Below are 16,967 nucleotides of genomic sequence, written 5' to 3'. Positions count from 1 at the left end.
ACACTGTTGGTATCAGGGCAGATGAGTCTTCCTAGTCCATGGAATGCAGCCACACAGCAGGATTGGCTCCCATGGATTCCTGGACTTAAATGCCAGGAGCACCCACAAGTCATCGTGACAGCAAAAATGTGAAAACACAGTGCTCTTGCTAATTCATGCACAGCCAGGGTCTGGTGTCCTTCTTTAGAAACAGCCAGGGAAACAAGTTATTCTTTCCTTAATTGTGGTATGAAAGATGGCAAAAATAAGAAAAGGGAGAATTGAGTAAGTTATAAAACAATAGTGAGGAAACTAGAATAAATGTTTCTGCCACGTTCATCTGTGGTTTCTTGTGATTTTTCCGAGGCCAAGAATAAATTTCTCATAAGAATACTCATGTGTTGCTGCATTCTAGGGTTGCACTGACTCCAGCGGCACCCTAAATAGCATCATGCATGGGTTGAAACACCATCTCCTCAAATGGAGAGCAATCTGTTACAAAACAAATCTTACTTTATGATTATCCAATAATGTGGACTCCCAAATACCTTGAGTCCCTATGCAGCAGGCTGCTCGTTTGAATTTCTACAGAATGGAATCCCCCTCCGGTACCATTGCCCTCATCTATAAATAGCATACCTGGCTAGACTTTCCAAGATGCCAGCTTTAGCTCGTCCAGTTGCTAAGCATCACCTGTTGTCTTTTTTTAAGTTCTGCACTAACACTTGTGGAGCTTTCATGCCATACTGAAGCTGCTTTTCTACTTTATTTTTTCAGTTATTCATGGTGGACAATGGAGCAGATGACTGGAGAATAGCCATGACTTATGAGCGTATTTTCTTCATCTGCTTGGAAATACTGGTGTGTGCTATTCATCCCATACCTGGGAATTATACGTTCACATGGACGGCCCGGCTTGCCTTCTCCTATGCCCCCTCCACAACCACCGCTGATGTGGATATTATCTTATCTATACCAATGTTCTTAAGACTCTATCTGATCGCCAGAGTCATGCTTTTACATAGCAAACTTTTCACCGATGCCTCCTCTAGAAGCATTGGGGCACTTAATAAGATAAACTTCAATACGCGTTTTGTTATGAAGACTTTAATGACTATCTGCCCAGGAACTGTGCTCTTGGTTTTTAGTATCTCATTATGGATAATTGCCGCATGGACTGTCCGAGCTTGTGAAAGGTAAGTTTGTTTCTTTTCCTGAGAAAATAATTTGCCATATAGTATCTTCAGATGTGGAAGAAAGAACATGATGTGCTTGAGTTTTGAAATTTTTCACTGTCTTTTGAATAACAGTAACAAAGCTTTCCCGGAGGTGTCTGTATAGTGCCAATGCTTTGATGCTTGTGTATACTGCTTTCTGACTTGGTCAGTTTTCAATGGAGAGTTGTCTTTGTAATCTGTCAGAATTCAGAAGAGTCCAGGACATTTTGTGGTGATGCTGTATGGGAAATGCTACATTGCTGAGGCACTTCTGGTTTAAGTGTTGATTGTTATTGAAGCAAGAAGTCTTGATGTGACAGGTTTGAACTTTAGGGGACCTGTTAAAGTAGTTTGTTAACTGTAGTGCCAATTTGTTCTACTTTGTGCATGGTTATCTATTAAAGACTTGATGGATCATGAGTTGGTTTCTATTGTACATTCAAGAACTACCAGAAAGAGACTGTGTGTTTCTTGTCTGAAAAGTTCTAATGTTTTAGGGGTGCACACAGCTCTGGTGTTTTAGGGGTGCATATGAGCTGTCAGTGTTCAGAGGCTACTCACAGAGTCTAAGCCAACCAATTATATTATCAACAATGTTCACTTAGCTGCTTAATAAACAAAATACATTTATGAATGGCCTATCGAAAAAGCCATTTAACAATGGGTTGTGAGTATGGCTGTAGGACCCTGGGAAGGAAATTTAAGGTAAAATTAGTACATGAGAGATAGGAGTGGGTTCTAGCTCTTACTCTTGAACAGAAACAAAATTTCACAACTCCGCCATCCACATTGTGATACGGTAAATCTTATTTTAGAACTTTTCCCTCCTCTTACTATTTCCCCCTTTTCCTTTCTCTGGAATAAATAGTACTTCGTTTACTTCAGTTGGTTGTTTTGGTTTTGTTTATTAGATTTTTTTAATTTTTTTCTTTTGGCTCAGTTTTGTATATTGTTACCATGGAATCATCTCTAAACCTTTCCCCATTCTATAGTCCTCCCTCTTCCTTTTTAGATATTAAACTTTTTCATAGTCTCCTATTGAAGTAGTGGCTTTCAGAACCTTTCCTTCCTGCTGTGTCATGTCAGGGAGGGATTTTTTCTGTGTGTGTGTTTATCTGTACATGTGTGTGCTTGTACATGTGTTTGTGTCTGTACATGTGTGTGTACATGTGTGCATATGTGTCTATATATGTGAGTGTGTGTTTGCCTATGTGTCTGTATGTGTGTATATGTTTGTGTATCTGTATATGTGTCTGTGTGTCTGTATATTTGAGTGTGTGTGTGTGTGTCTGGTGCCTTTTTCTTTATTCCTTTACTTATATCTTTATTTATTTACTCTGGATGATCCCATTCTATGAAAATGCAGTGTGTGAGAGAATGACCTTGACAACATGGCAGTCTGTTTTCTCAGATGATGTTCATGGACAGTGTGGCTAGATATAAAATTCCAGACTGGAAACTCATGCTTCAGAAAAGGAAGGTTTTGTCTCCCTTTGTGTTCAGAGTCCCACAGTCTGACTCCATTCTCATTTTAATCTTTTTTTCTTGTTTCTTTTCCTTTCTGAAAGCCTCCAGGATTGGCGTTCTAAAATTGTACAAGATTATGAATCTGTTTCAGTCCATGATTCTGGGAACTTTCTTGGCCCGTTCTGTTGTGGGAATTTTGATCACACTCTAAAGCTTAAATAAAGTTTTACCATGAATTGGGGGGGTCGGTTAGAGCTAGCACCTACCCGAGTTGGCCATAGAGACACCAGCAATTTGGATAGAGGAGTCACACTGAAGGAAAGGGTGAGGACTTGAGTTTGGTGCTTTCTGTTTGTTTGTTTGTTTGGGACAAGTAAAGAGACATGTCTCTTGCTGGGCTTCATCCAAAATTAAGGTCAGCTGGTTGCTTCTCAGCTTCTTTGATCTTGCAGGTTTTCACCCCACATCTGACTTCCAAGTCTTTGTTGGTAAATAGAACAATAGAGGCTTAGATTAAATCTACATACAGCAGCCATGGTAAAGTCAGTGCCATGGGACCTGAAAGCCATCCTGGCCATGGCCTGAGTGGTTGACAAGGTGTTGACTACAGGGCCACGGGGCTGCAATATGTATAATATAAATATAGTACAATGAGTAAAGTATCAGTTGATTCATGTACAGCTACTAAGCCGGAACAAAAACATCACCATTCAGTATTAATTTTTCTGTTTTTCAATTCATAGAAAGGAAATTGATTTCTTAAAGCCCCTGGATTTTGTTGTGTGGATAATGATCTCTGTATATTAGTTTTTAAAATTTTCTTATTTTCTATCTTTGCTTTCTATATTGGAAGACAAGTTCAGTTTGAGTTTTAAACTTTCTATTAGGGGTTAGGGAGATATATAGAGCTTTTGCCTAGTGTAACTGAGCTCTAGATCTTCATGAGAGTGAAAGCAAGTAAACAGATAAACATAGTTTTGTTTTTCAAATTAACACATCCATGCCACACATTAAATTCCAGTTTCTAAGTTTTGACCCTATGTGCTCATTTGTGTTTGATAGCCTCTGGCTTCTCCTTTGCTGTTATACAGTGGTTTATTTGTCAATGTTAAGGCTGCTTTTAAAATTTTTTTGCTCTTTGTATTTTGTGTCCCCAAAGATGTGGGTTTTTTTTCTTCTTTTTGCTTGCTTTTTCTGAAGCTTTCCTTTAATGCTTGAGTGTCCTTGGCTGTATGCTCACACTGAAGAACATATGTGAAAGAGTCAATTGGAAGCTTTAGTTCTATCTAGAACTGGACAACTGTACCTTTCACTGAGGGGAGATTTGATTGACGGGAAGGAACAGCGTATTTTATATTTCCTCTGCAAATCTGACAACCCTATGAGCAATCATTTCTGTGACCTCATCATTGAAGCCAAAGTATGAATGACTACTTTGTAGGAATTTCTGTGAAAGCAGGAGAGGAAGATATCTGAAAAGTTCATATGCAAATATTCATTTTCAGTTTCTAGTCAGGGTGTGCTGGAAATCGTCCAACCAGTCCACAGACCTGCTCAGCTCTCTTCTGACTACAAAAGTCCAGATTCCCACTGACTTGGCTCAGAGCAACCCTCATTTCCAGAGCAGAAGACCAGGTTATGTGTTTGCCTCTGTGTAGTTGATTCTCTTCCCCCATGTCCCTCTCTGCTGTGGGCCTGTGTGAACCATGCTGGAGTCATATGTGGTCAGGTTCCCAGTGCCCTGAGAGCTGATTCTTGTTTTACCTCTAACCTAGAATTCTGCTTTCTTGAGATCAGCTTTCTGGTATCTTTAGTACTGTGTTGTCACTCATTCACTTTGTCTTTATGGATTTATACTTTTTTATTTGCTTAAAATTATCTATAGCTATTCTTAGAGAGTTGAGAGAAGGAGCCACAAGGAGCACCCATGGGTGAGTTCATCTGCTTTTCTGCAAGTTTATCTGGGGCTAAGATTTAAGATTCATCTGGAACTTTTATACTTAAGTATAGGTAAAGTTTTTGAGGGACTAAAGTGTTTTGGGTTTTAGTTGATTTTTGCTGTACTGAAGATCGAACCCAGCCCTTGTTAGATAAGCATTCTACTACGGCACTAATATCCAATAGTTCCTAACATGTTCCTTTTTAAAGAAAGATAAACTGCTTAAGGTAATGTTCATCACCTGACAATCATGGTATTTGTGAGCTTAAGATGCTTTCTGGAGCAGATTACCTACCAAGTTGAAGAATGAATATTAAAAACTTAGTAGAAATACCTACTAAAAATGATTCTAAACCACCATTTCTGCCTGGCAGTGTGGCTGTAGTGGGTAAAAGCATCCTTGGTAATATTTGCATAGGCCTGGGCGCTTTCTACTGTGATTGTTTCCAAAGACACTAAGTCACCTCAGAGTTGTTCACCTGCCATGCATTTTCTTTTTTTAAATGCTTCGTATCACCATTTTTACCCCAAATATAGAAATTCTGAGGCAAGCGGTGCCAAGTTACAGCAGCCCAAAGGATATGTGTTTTTGTTCTGTTTAAATGGTTAGATGGCAGCCATGCCTATCGGCATCAACAGGTAATGAGAAGAGAAAGTGTCCACTATGCCACGAAAATGCATCTACAGTAGTGACAGAAACCAACCAACACAGCTTTGGTTTTGTGGTAAAGGGGACAAATGCCAGGCTCAGGATTGCAACCACAAGGCTGAGTCACAGCTTGCAATTTACCCAACGCTTTGATAGACTTTCCACATTGGATTTTTTTCTTTTCAGCAATTTTTCCACTTTGCTTTGGAACATCTCCAGATTGTGACTTTTAGATGCAGAGATATGTATCTGTTGGGACCGGGCTCCATCACTCTGCATTTTGATTGACTGTGGTTTTCTGTAATGGTCTGGCTGTTGGAAGGAGAAGTTGCCTTGATGAAGGGTGATGCCTACTTTTATCTGTGGGGAAAAGGGCAAACATTTAGGATGCAGTTAGAGATTATTTTGGTTTAGTAAAGTAGCAGTTGTAGGTTCTTCTCCAAACTTGTGTCTCCTACAAATGGCAGAAGCTAGAGCCACAAAATCTCACCAGCCTGGCTCCCAAAATTTGAGCTGAACAGGAAAAACAACAATAGTCATTGTGTGAGGAAAAGCCCGGAAGCCTGAACCCTATACAAGTGAATAACAGCAGGTAACTAAGGAGTGCTGAGAGTAGAAGTAGTCTTCTCTGGGAAGAGCACACCAATTGGTTATCCAACACCACTAGCTGGCCCTAGAAGCAAACATACAAGTACTATTATACAGACCGAGTAGATTGTACTTAGGAATATTTGTGTGTATACATAGACATATATGCATGTGATAACAAAGAAGAAAGGAGGCCACGCTTTTGAAAGAGAGCAAGATAGGATAAATGGACAAGTTTGGAGGGAGGAAAGGGAAAAGTGAAATTATGTAATTGTATTATAATATCAAAAAACAAAATTTAAAATATATGAGGATATATATAAATTATTTCAACAAAGTTTCCATTTTAAATATTATTGCACAAGCTTGCCCTTTCCTCCTTGATGTTGGTTTGTCTCTCTGTTCCTCGCTTCTTCCCCTTGCTGACCTTTTCTCTCTCCTTCCCTCCCTAACTTCCTCCCCTCCTTCTGCTTTCCCTCCTTCCCATCCATCTTTTGTTTCTTTTTTTTTCTTTTCCTACAAGTCAGTTTTACTTAAATCAGGAATGTCCAACAAAACATTGTTAGCCATTCATGATAGGAATTTTAGGTTATGAATTAAATTACGGTACACATTAAAAGTCATGGGACATTTGTTTTGTAATAAATAAGGCAGTGAAATTACTCATTAGAAGCCTTTTTAAGATAAGCTATTAGGTCTGCCTTCTCTCCTTTCTTCTTAATTCCAGTGAAGATTATTTTTATTCCAGGGATGTACTTTTTGGGATTCTCCAGGTGATTCCTTTGTTCTTGTTGGCATCTGTGTACGAGAATCCAGCCACCTTGACCTATCTTCCTCCCAGATTGTGGAGGTTTGGTCCAGTCTTATGCTTGCCTCCCTCTTCCACAGTGTGGCACTGGGCACACTTCTGAACAAAAGTCTTCTTGCCTTTCTCAACATCACCCATTTTTAATTCGCTCCCGGGGATGAACACCACAAACACTGGCCGAAGATGGACGTCCTGCTCTCTAGCCCAAGGACACACCGGCTTGAGCCTGTGTACCCATGTCGGTGCAACCGCACGTGTCCATGTCTTTTCTAAGTATATACTGTTTCATATAACTCCCTTACATGTTTGGCCTAAGCAAACCACGCTGTTTTATCTTTGTCCCATCTAAATATCCTGTCTACTTCAAAGGGACATATTTTATATCTAATAGAAACTCTATTTTTAGTTAAGTATAAGAACTTTAAGAATGTTTCGAGGCTGGAGATCTGCCATGGCTGTGAAGTCTTTTGTTGCAGAGGACCTGAGTTTGGTCTCCTGCAGCCATGCCAGGGAACTCAAGATCTGAAGCATCCAGTGCCTTCTTCCGGCCTCTGCAGGTACCTGCACTTTTCCATACCCAGGCAAAAGCATAATTAAAAAGAAAACAAATCTTTCAAAAAATAACTGTAAGAATATTTTAATATTGAAAGAGTCAGTCAACTTTCTGGAAAAGGTTATGTTGATCCCTGTCCTCTTACTAAGCACAGGGTTTCTAGAAGTTTCTTGAAAGCGTTCTCTATTGATTGGAAAGACATCCTATAGAAGGCATCTATGTTTCATTCCTGGTATATCATGTGTTCAATATGTATTCTCCTGTGGATAAGTGTATGTATATATATATATTATACTATATACATTCTATGGATGTATTGTATAGGCACTATGGATAATATAATATGTGACTTTATAATTATAAAATTTCTACATTTTACATATGTATGTAAGTGCTTATATCTGCATTATTTGTTGACTCATTTATTTGGGTGAATGATAGTAAAAGCAGAGAAGGGAGGACCCTAATATTATTTCAATTGCTTCTTTGGTTAGTAAACACCTGCCTTCAGCTAAACGAGAGTCATCACACCCTGGTTCTGGTGTAGTCTTTTCCGATGCAAGCCAAGAAGTGTGACATTATCCTGATAAATGATCTGACATTCAAAATGGCTCAGATCTGGACATTTCATCAGGATTTATCTAGGAGAAATCTAGGAGAAACTTCAGGGGTAAATTTGAAACAGAAGAAAGTGGAATATTTGAGCTTTAATGCCTGCGCTTTGGGAAGTACCCAGCCCTTGTGTGCATCTCCTCGGACATCTTTAGTTTTGGAGAAATAGCCTAGTGAACGGTCAATTTAACACGTGTCAATGATGTTGTCCCTAAGATGTTCCTGTAGTAGCAATCTGGCAAGCCTGTGTGTGCATGGGGGCTAGTGCTGTGTCATATTAAGAAAATCATCTTGTCATTGCTTTATTTTTATTGTTATTTTTATTATCACCATCAATGTTTGGAGAACAACTAGCATTTAAATTACACCAGGAAGTCCAGGAGGGGGAGTATACTTGCTTCTTCTCATCTTCTGGGACACATTCTTGGTGTATGTTAATTAATACTGAAGTTTTAGAGACTAAGTGGTATTACAACCTTCTGAAGTTTAAGAGTCAATGAAATGGAATATTTCTGTGTTCAATATATTCTTTTCTTTAGACACAACTTTTTTAATTTGAAAGAGAGGTTATACGCAAACACAAATGGGTACTGAGCACATGGACTCTGGTGCCAGTGTTCCCAAGTAAAAGTCATACTGTGCCTGCTGTAACCAATCAGAGGAGTCAGGAATGTTTCTGTCACTGGGGAAAGGATCATGGCGTTAGGATGGGATGTCCGTTTACATATAACTTCATACTCTGATTTACTCATCGTCTTGTTTATGAACATATTTAAATAGATTAACTCGTATGCATTGGTTGAGAGGGAGATATTTTGGAAAATAAATTTGAGATGGTTTCATTTTGAAAGTGGAAAAGTTAAGAGTGAATTTGGGTGTGATTATTTTCTGGAACTGTGAGCTGCATTGCAAATGGCCTGACTAAATTCCAGCACCAAAACCCAGAAGATAAAAATTAATGTGGTATTTATTTTTCTAATTATCAGAGAAAAATCTCATAACCAGAGATTTCAATATGTTCATTGGTTAATAAATATGTTATAATATTACCCCAATGGAGTATTTATTTATTTTCTACTATGTGTTTGGCAATTTTACTAATAGTCATTTACAATGTATTTTCAGAAGTTTTGTTTTACAAAACATAGATGATTTCTGAAATACATCTGAAACTTTATTCTAATGTCTGGTGGAATATTACAGGCAAATTACACTCCATAATAAAGTGACACACAGCATAAGTTTACACAAGTAGCTGTCTTCTGACACCAGTGTTTTTGAACAGGTTGTTGAGGGAACCTATCCAATTGACTAGCTTTTGGTCCAGGAACACACAGAACTAGGATTTCCTGAAGAAAAAGACCGCAGTGCTTTGTAATTAGATAGTCTTTCATCCTTTCAACTTATAGATAATATATGGGATTCCACTTCCTATGGATAATGGGCTCTGAATCGTGTCCAGTTATACATTAGAATGAGTACTCTTATTCATGAGAACCCAAAAGGTAATTGTTATTAATATCTGCTGCATCTGTTCAGCATTGTACTGATACCTTTCCCTGACTACCTTGGTCTGTACATCCAAGGTCATTGTTTACCCTTTGCAGGGCATGTTTTAAAGTAGGCTTCAGTGTGTGCTAAGTGATTTCATGTGCCTGGATCCTAGTCTTCACTTTGCTTTTTTTCAAAAAAAAAATCTTTGAACTTTTATTTTCCCTTTTCATGTGGCATATGCCAAATTTTGGAGGAGGAATGGCTTGTGGCTGTCTCACCTGTTCTATTATGGTTTTTATTATTAATATCGGATTATCTATAGGAGAGTGTAATGGAGAACTACATTTAACAATGCTGGCTCATTTCCCCAGTCCACCAGCCAAGCTTTTATCTTATTCTTTCAAGAGACTCACTCAGAGGACTGCTGTCTTTTAAACCCTGGCCTTTAGGGTTGCCCGATTCTTTCTCATTTGCTTAAATATGAGACATGGCATTTATGATGGAGTTTCTTTAATATTTATAGAAGTGCCATTAACTATGCACTGCGATACTAGGCAAGCATGCTGCTGGCCCTTGGGTTTGTTACATGGTCCCGGATAACTATATTACTTTTGACCTCTCCAGCTTCCAGCTGTTGCAGCGTGAACACCAAGCTTTCATCAATGGATTTGTAATATGTGGTTGATGGTAATGTAATATTTGTTTACTTCCAGGGTCTGATTCATACAGTACACTTATGGCGTTTTCACGCTCATAAATGAGTCACAGCTTTAAAATGGCCCCTTTAAGTTACAAAAGTCTGCACTTTAGACGCCTTCAGCATGCGCTAGTGGCTTGCGAAGCCTACGTGCTTAGTACAATATCCCCAAATGAAAGGGTTGTTAACGACTTTTTTTTTTAAAAAAAAAGCATTGCCTCAAGCTTCATTTTCTCTTCATCCCGATATAGGTTGATGGGGTGAAGGGGTCTACCTCCGAGGAAACAACCGAGAGTAATATTTGCAGCAGGGGGCTTTGATGGCCTCATCTCAAGAGTGAGGGATGGAAAGTGCCTTCTGGGGCTCTTACAGCAGTACAGCGCACAGTTGAACAGCATAGGCATCCAAGCTCAGTAGATCCCTGGCAGCAGAGTCAGCTCATAGCCGTCTTACCCCTCGGGCGTCCATGCTCAAGTGCATTCTTATGAAGTGTGAGCTGTCTTCTTCCCTGGTTTCGGAAATCCCTGAAGTTACAGAATGTGGAATTTGTCTGTAAGGTGTGTACATGAAGGCTTGCTCAGTGAACTCATGCAGTTCAGTTTCACCGGACCCTTTTAGTTTTTTAGAAAATTCATACCTTTCCTAGACTCCAAGCTGGATTGGGGGTAAACAGTGTTTATTATTTGCCCATAGACTTTTTTGCATTCTATTTTTGTTTTTGTTTTTTTTGTTGTTGTTGTTTTAAGTTCTGAATATCAAAGTCAGGTCGTTGAACATGCCAATTTGTGTCTATTTTAAAGCTATACTCATACCAGTATAGTTATAAAATTATTATTTTATAACTAATGCTTCTTTACTGCAAAATTGTATTAAAGTAAAGGAGAAAAATTTTAAGTCAAAAAGGTTTCTTCTTATACAATAAAATTTATACATTTTGGCCATGCACCAAATTTAGACATATCTGCTTCATACTGCAACAGTCAACTTTTATAACCTTAATCCATGTTAATGAAGTTGTTCACTGTTAGTAGGCAAGGAATAGGGCCTTTGTGTTCTATTCCAGAGCCGGTGTTAGGTAGTAAAGCACCTACTGAGTGTCAGGAAGTCTGTTTGGCTATGCTCCAGTAAAGAAAGGCCTGAGCTGCTTCTCTGTTGTGGCCTGGCAGGGTAGTTCACGGATGACTCCTGGGATCCCAGGAAGGACAACAGTCTTTGAACTTTCCCTCCCTGCCAGCTACAACTCTTCTTGGTCCCTGGCTCAAAAACCCCATGGATTAATAAATACTCTGATCACTGCCAAATTTCCAGAGATGCTGGAAAAAAAACAACAATGAGATAAGAAAATTTAGTGTGGTGCTGAAGTCAGAGGCACTTTGATCTCTTGGCTATTATTCACTACTTAGTGAAAAGCATGGAATAATAAAAAAATAAAACTTAATTGTTAAGAGTTTTAAGCATAATTTTTGACTAAAATATATATAAATGGATATTACTCTATATTCATTATTAAAACAACTTTAATGAAGTTTAATTTATATGTATTAAACCCACCGATTTGGATGATTTGGTGCTGAGGATTGTGAACACAGATTTGCCTTTCTGGAACATTCAAATCATCAAAATCAGACAATACAGCTGAAAACCTTCTATCTTCAGAAATATTTTTAAAACCTGTATCAGTATAAAGTTTGTACAATTTCTCTAAATTATTATTCTTTATCAACACAACATAGCTATTTAGATGTATCTGTGTTGTACTACATGTTAAGAGTAACCTAGAGATATTTTAGACCTACTGGTTGCTATAGATGATATGCTAATACTGTGACATTTTATGTAAGGGACATTGAGCATCCATGGACTGTGGGTATTCACAGGCTCAATTCCCCATAGACACTAGGGATAACTGTGTCATTTCTTGCATCTGGCTTCTTTTACTTTGCTTAAACATGATACTTATCTCTGTTACAGTGTGCTCCTTTTTATTGGTGAACAGTTTTCTATTATAAGAACATTTTTAGCCAACTGTTCATCTGATGCACAGTTAGATGGTTTCCTGGTGTGGGTTTTATCAGTAGGGTTCTGTGAATTTTTGTACAAAATTATCTGCATAAACATGTATTCTGCCCCCAGGTAAATATCTGAGGGTATATTATTTTATATTCCAGCAGCAGTGAACAATATAAGAGAGTATATGAGGATTCTAGTTTCATTATATACCTAACAGTATTGTTAGTCATTAACACACACACACACACACACACACACACACATATATATATGAAAAGTAATATTTTATGTGTAAATAGATATATTTTCATATTAATTTGTATGCCTGCATATGGATAAATAGCATTGGTAGCTATTGCAAGGAGGGCCTGCTTGTTTGTCCCCGTCACCCAGCTAGCTTAGCCCTGAAATACAGGGCTGTACAGACATTGTACTAATCACTGCTTGGCCCATTAGCTCTAACTTATTATTGGCTACCTCTTATATTAATTTAACCCATTTCTATTAATATGTGTATCGCCATGTGGCAGTGACTTACAAGGTAAAATTCGGCATGTCTGTCTCTGGTAGATCCATAGCGTCTTTCTGACTCTGCTTTCTTCCTCCCAGAATTCAGTTCTGTCTTCCCTGCCTACCTATCAACAGGCCCAAAGAAGCTTCTTTATTAACCAATGAAAGCAAAAAAAAGACAGAAGAACCTCCTACACCAGGTAGCCATGTATATGAGCACACATGCATAAATATAGGTATATAAAGAAAAGTACACATATAAATTATATACATTTACTTACATAAGGTTACAGCCATCATAAAAAAGTAAAATATGGCCTGATATTATGTTCATAATTTTCAGCCCTCTAGTGAGTAGTGATTTTGAATACTTTTTTGTGATCATTAGCTCTTTATAAATCTTTGGGGAAACAGCTGTTCATTTTGCTCACTGCTTTTTAGAAAGATTTCTTTGTTTCACTTTATTTTAAGAGTTCTTTATGTAGTTTAATTATCAGTCACTTATCAGAGACTTGATTTATACATATTTTGTAGTTTAATTTTTCTAATTTTTCTCCTCATTGCTCTGTAAGTATGTCAAAGTCATGTAGACTGCCTTTCTCTGAATCAGTCTTGCCTTCAATCCTAAGACAATACAGGAAAAGAAATACAGAGGTATATCACCCACAGGTGGGACTCTTTGAAGACACCCACTCTCTCATTGAGTTCTCTTTTCCCCAGGCTTCCCTTTCCCCATTCTGAAGTCTTTCTGGAAGCCACACTTTCTAATGTTGTCAAAGAGAGGAAGGAACAAAGGTGATTTCTTTTCAACATCACTAAAGATCTTCCCATGACATCGGTGACGTTGAGAGCTCTGAGAAGTGAAGTCAGAATCTGTCACAGCATCACTTAGGCCTGTCTTCCTCAGTGGATACTTACTGTTATTTTTGTTTTCTTTTCCATTTGAAGCAATAACTCAGTTTGATTTGGCTTCTGCTTTCATGACCGAAGGCCTGATGTCGAATGTGCTTCAAAGATGTAGGTAGACATTGCGAGTGTCCATGCTCCTCCTCCTCCTCGCTGTGTCTTGTGAGTTTCTGACAGCTCGGGACTTTGAAAGGGGAGTGCTCTAGCTGTGGGTTGTTCTTTGGCTAGTTGGAGCATCAGTAACAGATTAGCATAATGTATATAGAGAGATGTGCCATATGCTTTGAACACATGGTAGCTTTGATTCCACGTTGGCACCTGATGCTTGTGTGATTTCTTCCTGATTCCTATGCTCTCAGGACTCTTCTCTGGAAGTTGCCTTTCTAAAACTTTGTGTGTTAAATACAATGTGATGTTTTAGTTTTCTAAATTATGCCTGATATTCTAGCAAAAATCCAAATTAAATATAAAATTTTGCAGACTTTGGGGTATCTATATTACAGTTTTAGAGCCTCGTTTGAAACGTCATGCAGCAGTCACAGTATGCTCATTGAAAGCCACAAAGCAAGGCATACAGTATCAGAGCTGTTGTGTTTAGCAGAAAATATCTTTTCTGGCAGTGATCACAGTAAAAGTTAAATTTGATGACTTAGTTTCTTTAATGAGCTCAAGCGGGTACATGACGGGGGCTGTAGAGAGGAAACAAAAAAGGGGGAATGTAATTATTTTATAGTCTCAAAAGTAACAAAAACTAGTTTCCAATGATCTATGTGACCATACTTATTAGACGTTGTAAGCATTCTGTGTTTGAACAGAGCTGGGCTACCTATCTATAGAGTCCAGTTAGTATACTGTTAGTTCAGCAGAGTAGGGCTTAAACAAAGCAGCACCAACACTGTCCTTAGAATTTTTAGCGTACGGTATATCTGAGAGTAGATGGTGTTTCCTACTGTGGTCATGCTTATACGCCTACTGTGTCCCCATTGTTTTTTAATTATACGCAATTATGGGGCACAGATAGTACATGTATATAACCTAAAGAGCAAATTGAGGGGTTTATATTTCCATGTTAAATATTTTCTGAAGTTTGATCAACAGAATAATTGCACATATTTATGAGATACGGTGTGGCATTTTCAGCACAGTTATATAATCCGTACTTGTCAATCAGGGTAATGAATGTTTACATCTCTTTATCTCTACTTTTGCATAGAGTGCTCATGTGCCCTCCTCTAGTTATTAAGCATACAGTAAATTATTGTGAATCATAGTGACCCTCTTGTGTCATAAAACACAACTAATATTTTCTATCTGTGGTTTGTTATCTATAGCCCAATTTTCCTGAAACCTGGCTACTTACACCTTCCTAAGCCTTTGGTGATTGTCATTCTCTCTCTATTCAGGTTGATGTTTTTATCTTCCGCATATGAGAGGAAACATGTGGCATTTTTCTACCCTATCTGTTTGTGCTAGATATAGCATGGAGTAAAATGATGTTCTTCTGTGCATAAAGGGTAGAGTAAATGTGATATCCAGAACAATATCATACCGTTCAGCCATAAAGTAATACTCTATTTTAAAAACAAATTATAAGAATCAGAGGTTTCTATGAAGTGAGAATTCACATTGCTTTTTTCTATTCCTAGCTACAGACTCTCGTTTTTGTAATAACCTGGCATAGCTATGTTACTCATCTTACCCATCATTTCTTTTTTTTTTTTTTTTTTTTTTTTTTTTTTTTTTTTTCCCACATTTTATTGATAAGGAAAGGTCCTAGGGTTTATAAAGGTAAAACTACATCCTGAAGATTGTTTTTGATAGTCCCTGTACATTTTATTCATAGAAATAATGCAAAGCATAATAAATATGAAACAAAGTATTGAATCAAGATAATGCCAGTAGAGTCAAAAACAATTGTTTTAAAAGAAATATACACAATGAGTTATGGATACTTGCAGTGAATAGCTACAAGAATCTTGTAATTAATCAAATTATCAAACAAAGTAAGCTTTTAGCTAGATGAGTGTCGGCAGTTGCACTAGTTGGTAATCCTCTGGATCATTCCCGTAGATTATCAGATTATTGTCAGCTCAGTTCATATTTTTAAATGAAAATATAAAAACTCAAGGGAGAATATTAGCACTGAGTTCAAATGAAAGGAAATGAAATAAAGGAAAAGATTTTGAAGATTTTGCTGAAATTCTTGAAACTTTTTCATTGCCAGAATTGAATTCTAAAAAGCTACATTATTCTTTAGCTCTTTCTTCTAAATGCAGTTACCCATCATTTCTTATACCATCCGGATCCTTCATCTTGCAGCCCTACCAAGGTCATTGGTTTATTTTGATGGGGCAAGTATTTGGTAGGCATGTGGTACTGATGATTGGATAGGAAAAAGAGCCAGGCAGTGGTGGCGCACACCTTTAATCCCAGTACTCGGGAGGCAAAGACAGGTGAACCTCTGTGAGTTTGATGCCAGCCTGGTCTACAGAACAAGTTCTAAGACAGCCAGAGCTACACGTCTTGGAAAAAAAAACAAAGAGGAAGATAAAAGCAGTGTCAGCCAAAGGATAGGAAAAATAATGAAGATGCCATGTTGGAAATGTTTCATGTGGTTTGCAGAAGGAAGATTGCTGTCGTAATCAGTAGCCTGCAGTATGTGTTCAAAACTTTCCTGTGGGGCCCATGCGATGGCCTAGTGATAAAGGCGCTTACTACTGAGAGCTCCATCGTTAGGAGCTACCTAGAGGAAGGAGATAACCACTGCACACATGGTGCCGGTTATGTCCTTCATGTTGGGCAGATAAAGGTAAAAACAAACAAACAAAATCCTGCAGTTCCATCAAGCTCCTTGGTGGGGGAAAAAAAAAAGAAAAGAAAAGCCTTACCTGGTGCCATCTTGATCCCCATGGACCCTCTTTAACAGACTTATTCATGTACAGATGTGCATGTCCTCTACCAGGTCATGAATAAGACCAACTAGTGTAGCCGAGTGAGGATCTGTGGGCAAATGCTTCTGCACAGATGTGTACCAATCAGGTAGAAGGATGCCTATTAGATGGAGGGGCTTAATATATCAAAATTATGTTCTATAGGGTTCTTATGACGAGAATCGCTAATGGGAATCTATGTTAAAGGCATATGTTAAAGTGGTATCATCTTCTAGAAAATGGCTCCTTTGCAAGTAATTAGTTTCTTGATTTAGTAAGTTAATGTGGCTTAATGAAGAGTTCTGTGCTCATTTCAAACGCCTGTGAAGCAGCGGTGGCAACGGCAGTTGCTGAATGTGAAGACTGCAGACACGTTGGTCTAGAGAATCTGAAGCCTCCCTCTGAGCTGGTCAGTAAGAGGCCTCACAGCAATGGGGCAGGCATGGTACAGCTCTGTTTGAAGTCTGGCCCTGCGTTCAGTCCGAAGAATTTCCGTTTCGTCTGTGGGAGCACACAGACTTCAGACAGAGTTCCTCTGTCTTTTATCTTGGCTGTGGCTTCAAGGGCTCTCAACAGTACAGCTGGAGTTGTGGCTGAATTACGGAGGG

General features: G+C 38.3%; 1 protein-coding gene and 1 pseudogene across 3 annotated transcripts in view; one reads left to right on the top strand and one right to left on the bottom strand.

The window, feature by feature from the left end:
* Kcnn2 (potassium calcium-activated channel subfamily N member 2) overlaps positions 1 to 16,967 on the top strand; it is a 350,618-nt gene that overhangs the window by 258,866 nt on the left and 74,785 nt on the right. For all 3 annotated transcript variants that reach the window (XM_075968719.1, XM_075968720.1, XM_075968721.1), the window contains one exon: positions 757 to 1,175. In XM_075968719.1, the coding sequence (XP_075824834.1) occupies positions 757 to 1,175 (419 nt within the window). The remainder of the gene's footprint in view (positions 1 to 756; positions 1,176 to 16,967) is intronic.
* LOC142847737 (cytochrome c, somatic pseudogene) lies at positions 6,453 to 6,797 on the bottom strand (annotated as a pseudogene).

The sequence above is a fragment of the Microtus pennsylvanicus genome, chromosome 4 (assembly GCF_037038515.1).
Source record: "Microtus pennsylvanicus isolate mMicPen1 chromosome 4, mMicPen1.hap1, whole genome shotgun sequence".
Taxonomy (NCBI): Eukaryota; Metazoa; Chordata; class Mammalia; order Rodentia; family Cricetidae; genus Microtus; species Microtus pennsylvanicus.
Note: the sequence above shows the minus strand (reverse complement) of the source record. Positions and strands in the feature narration are given on the sequence as shown.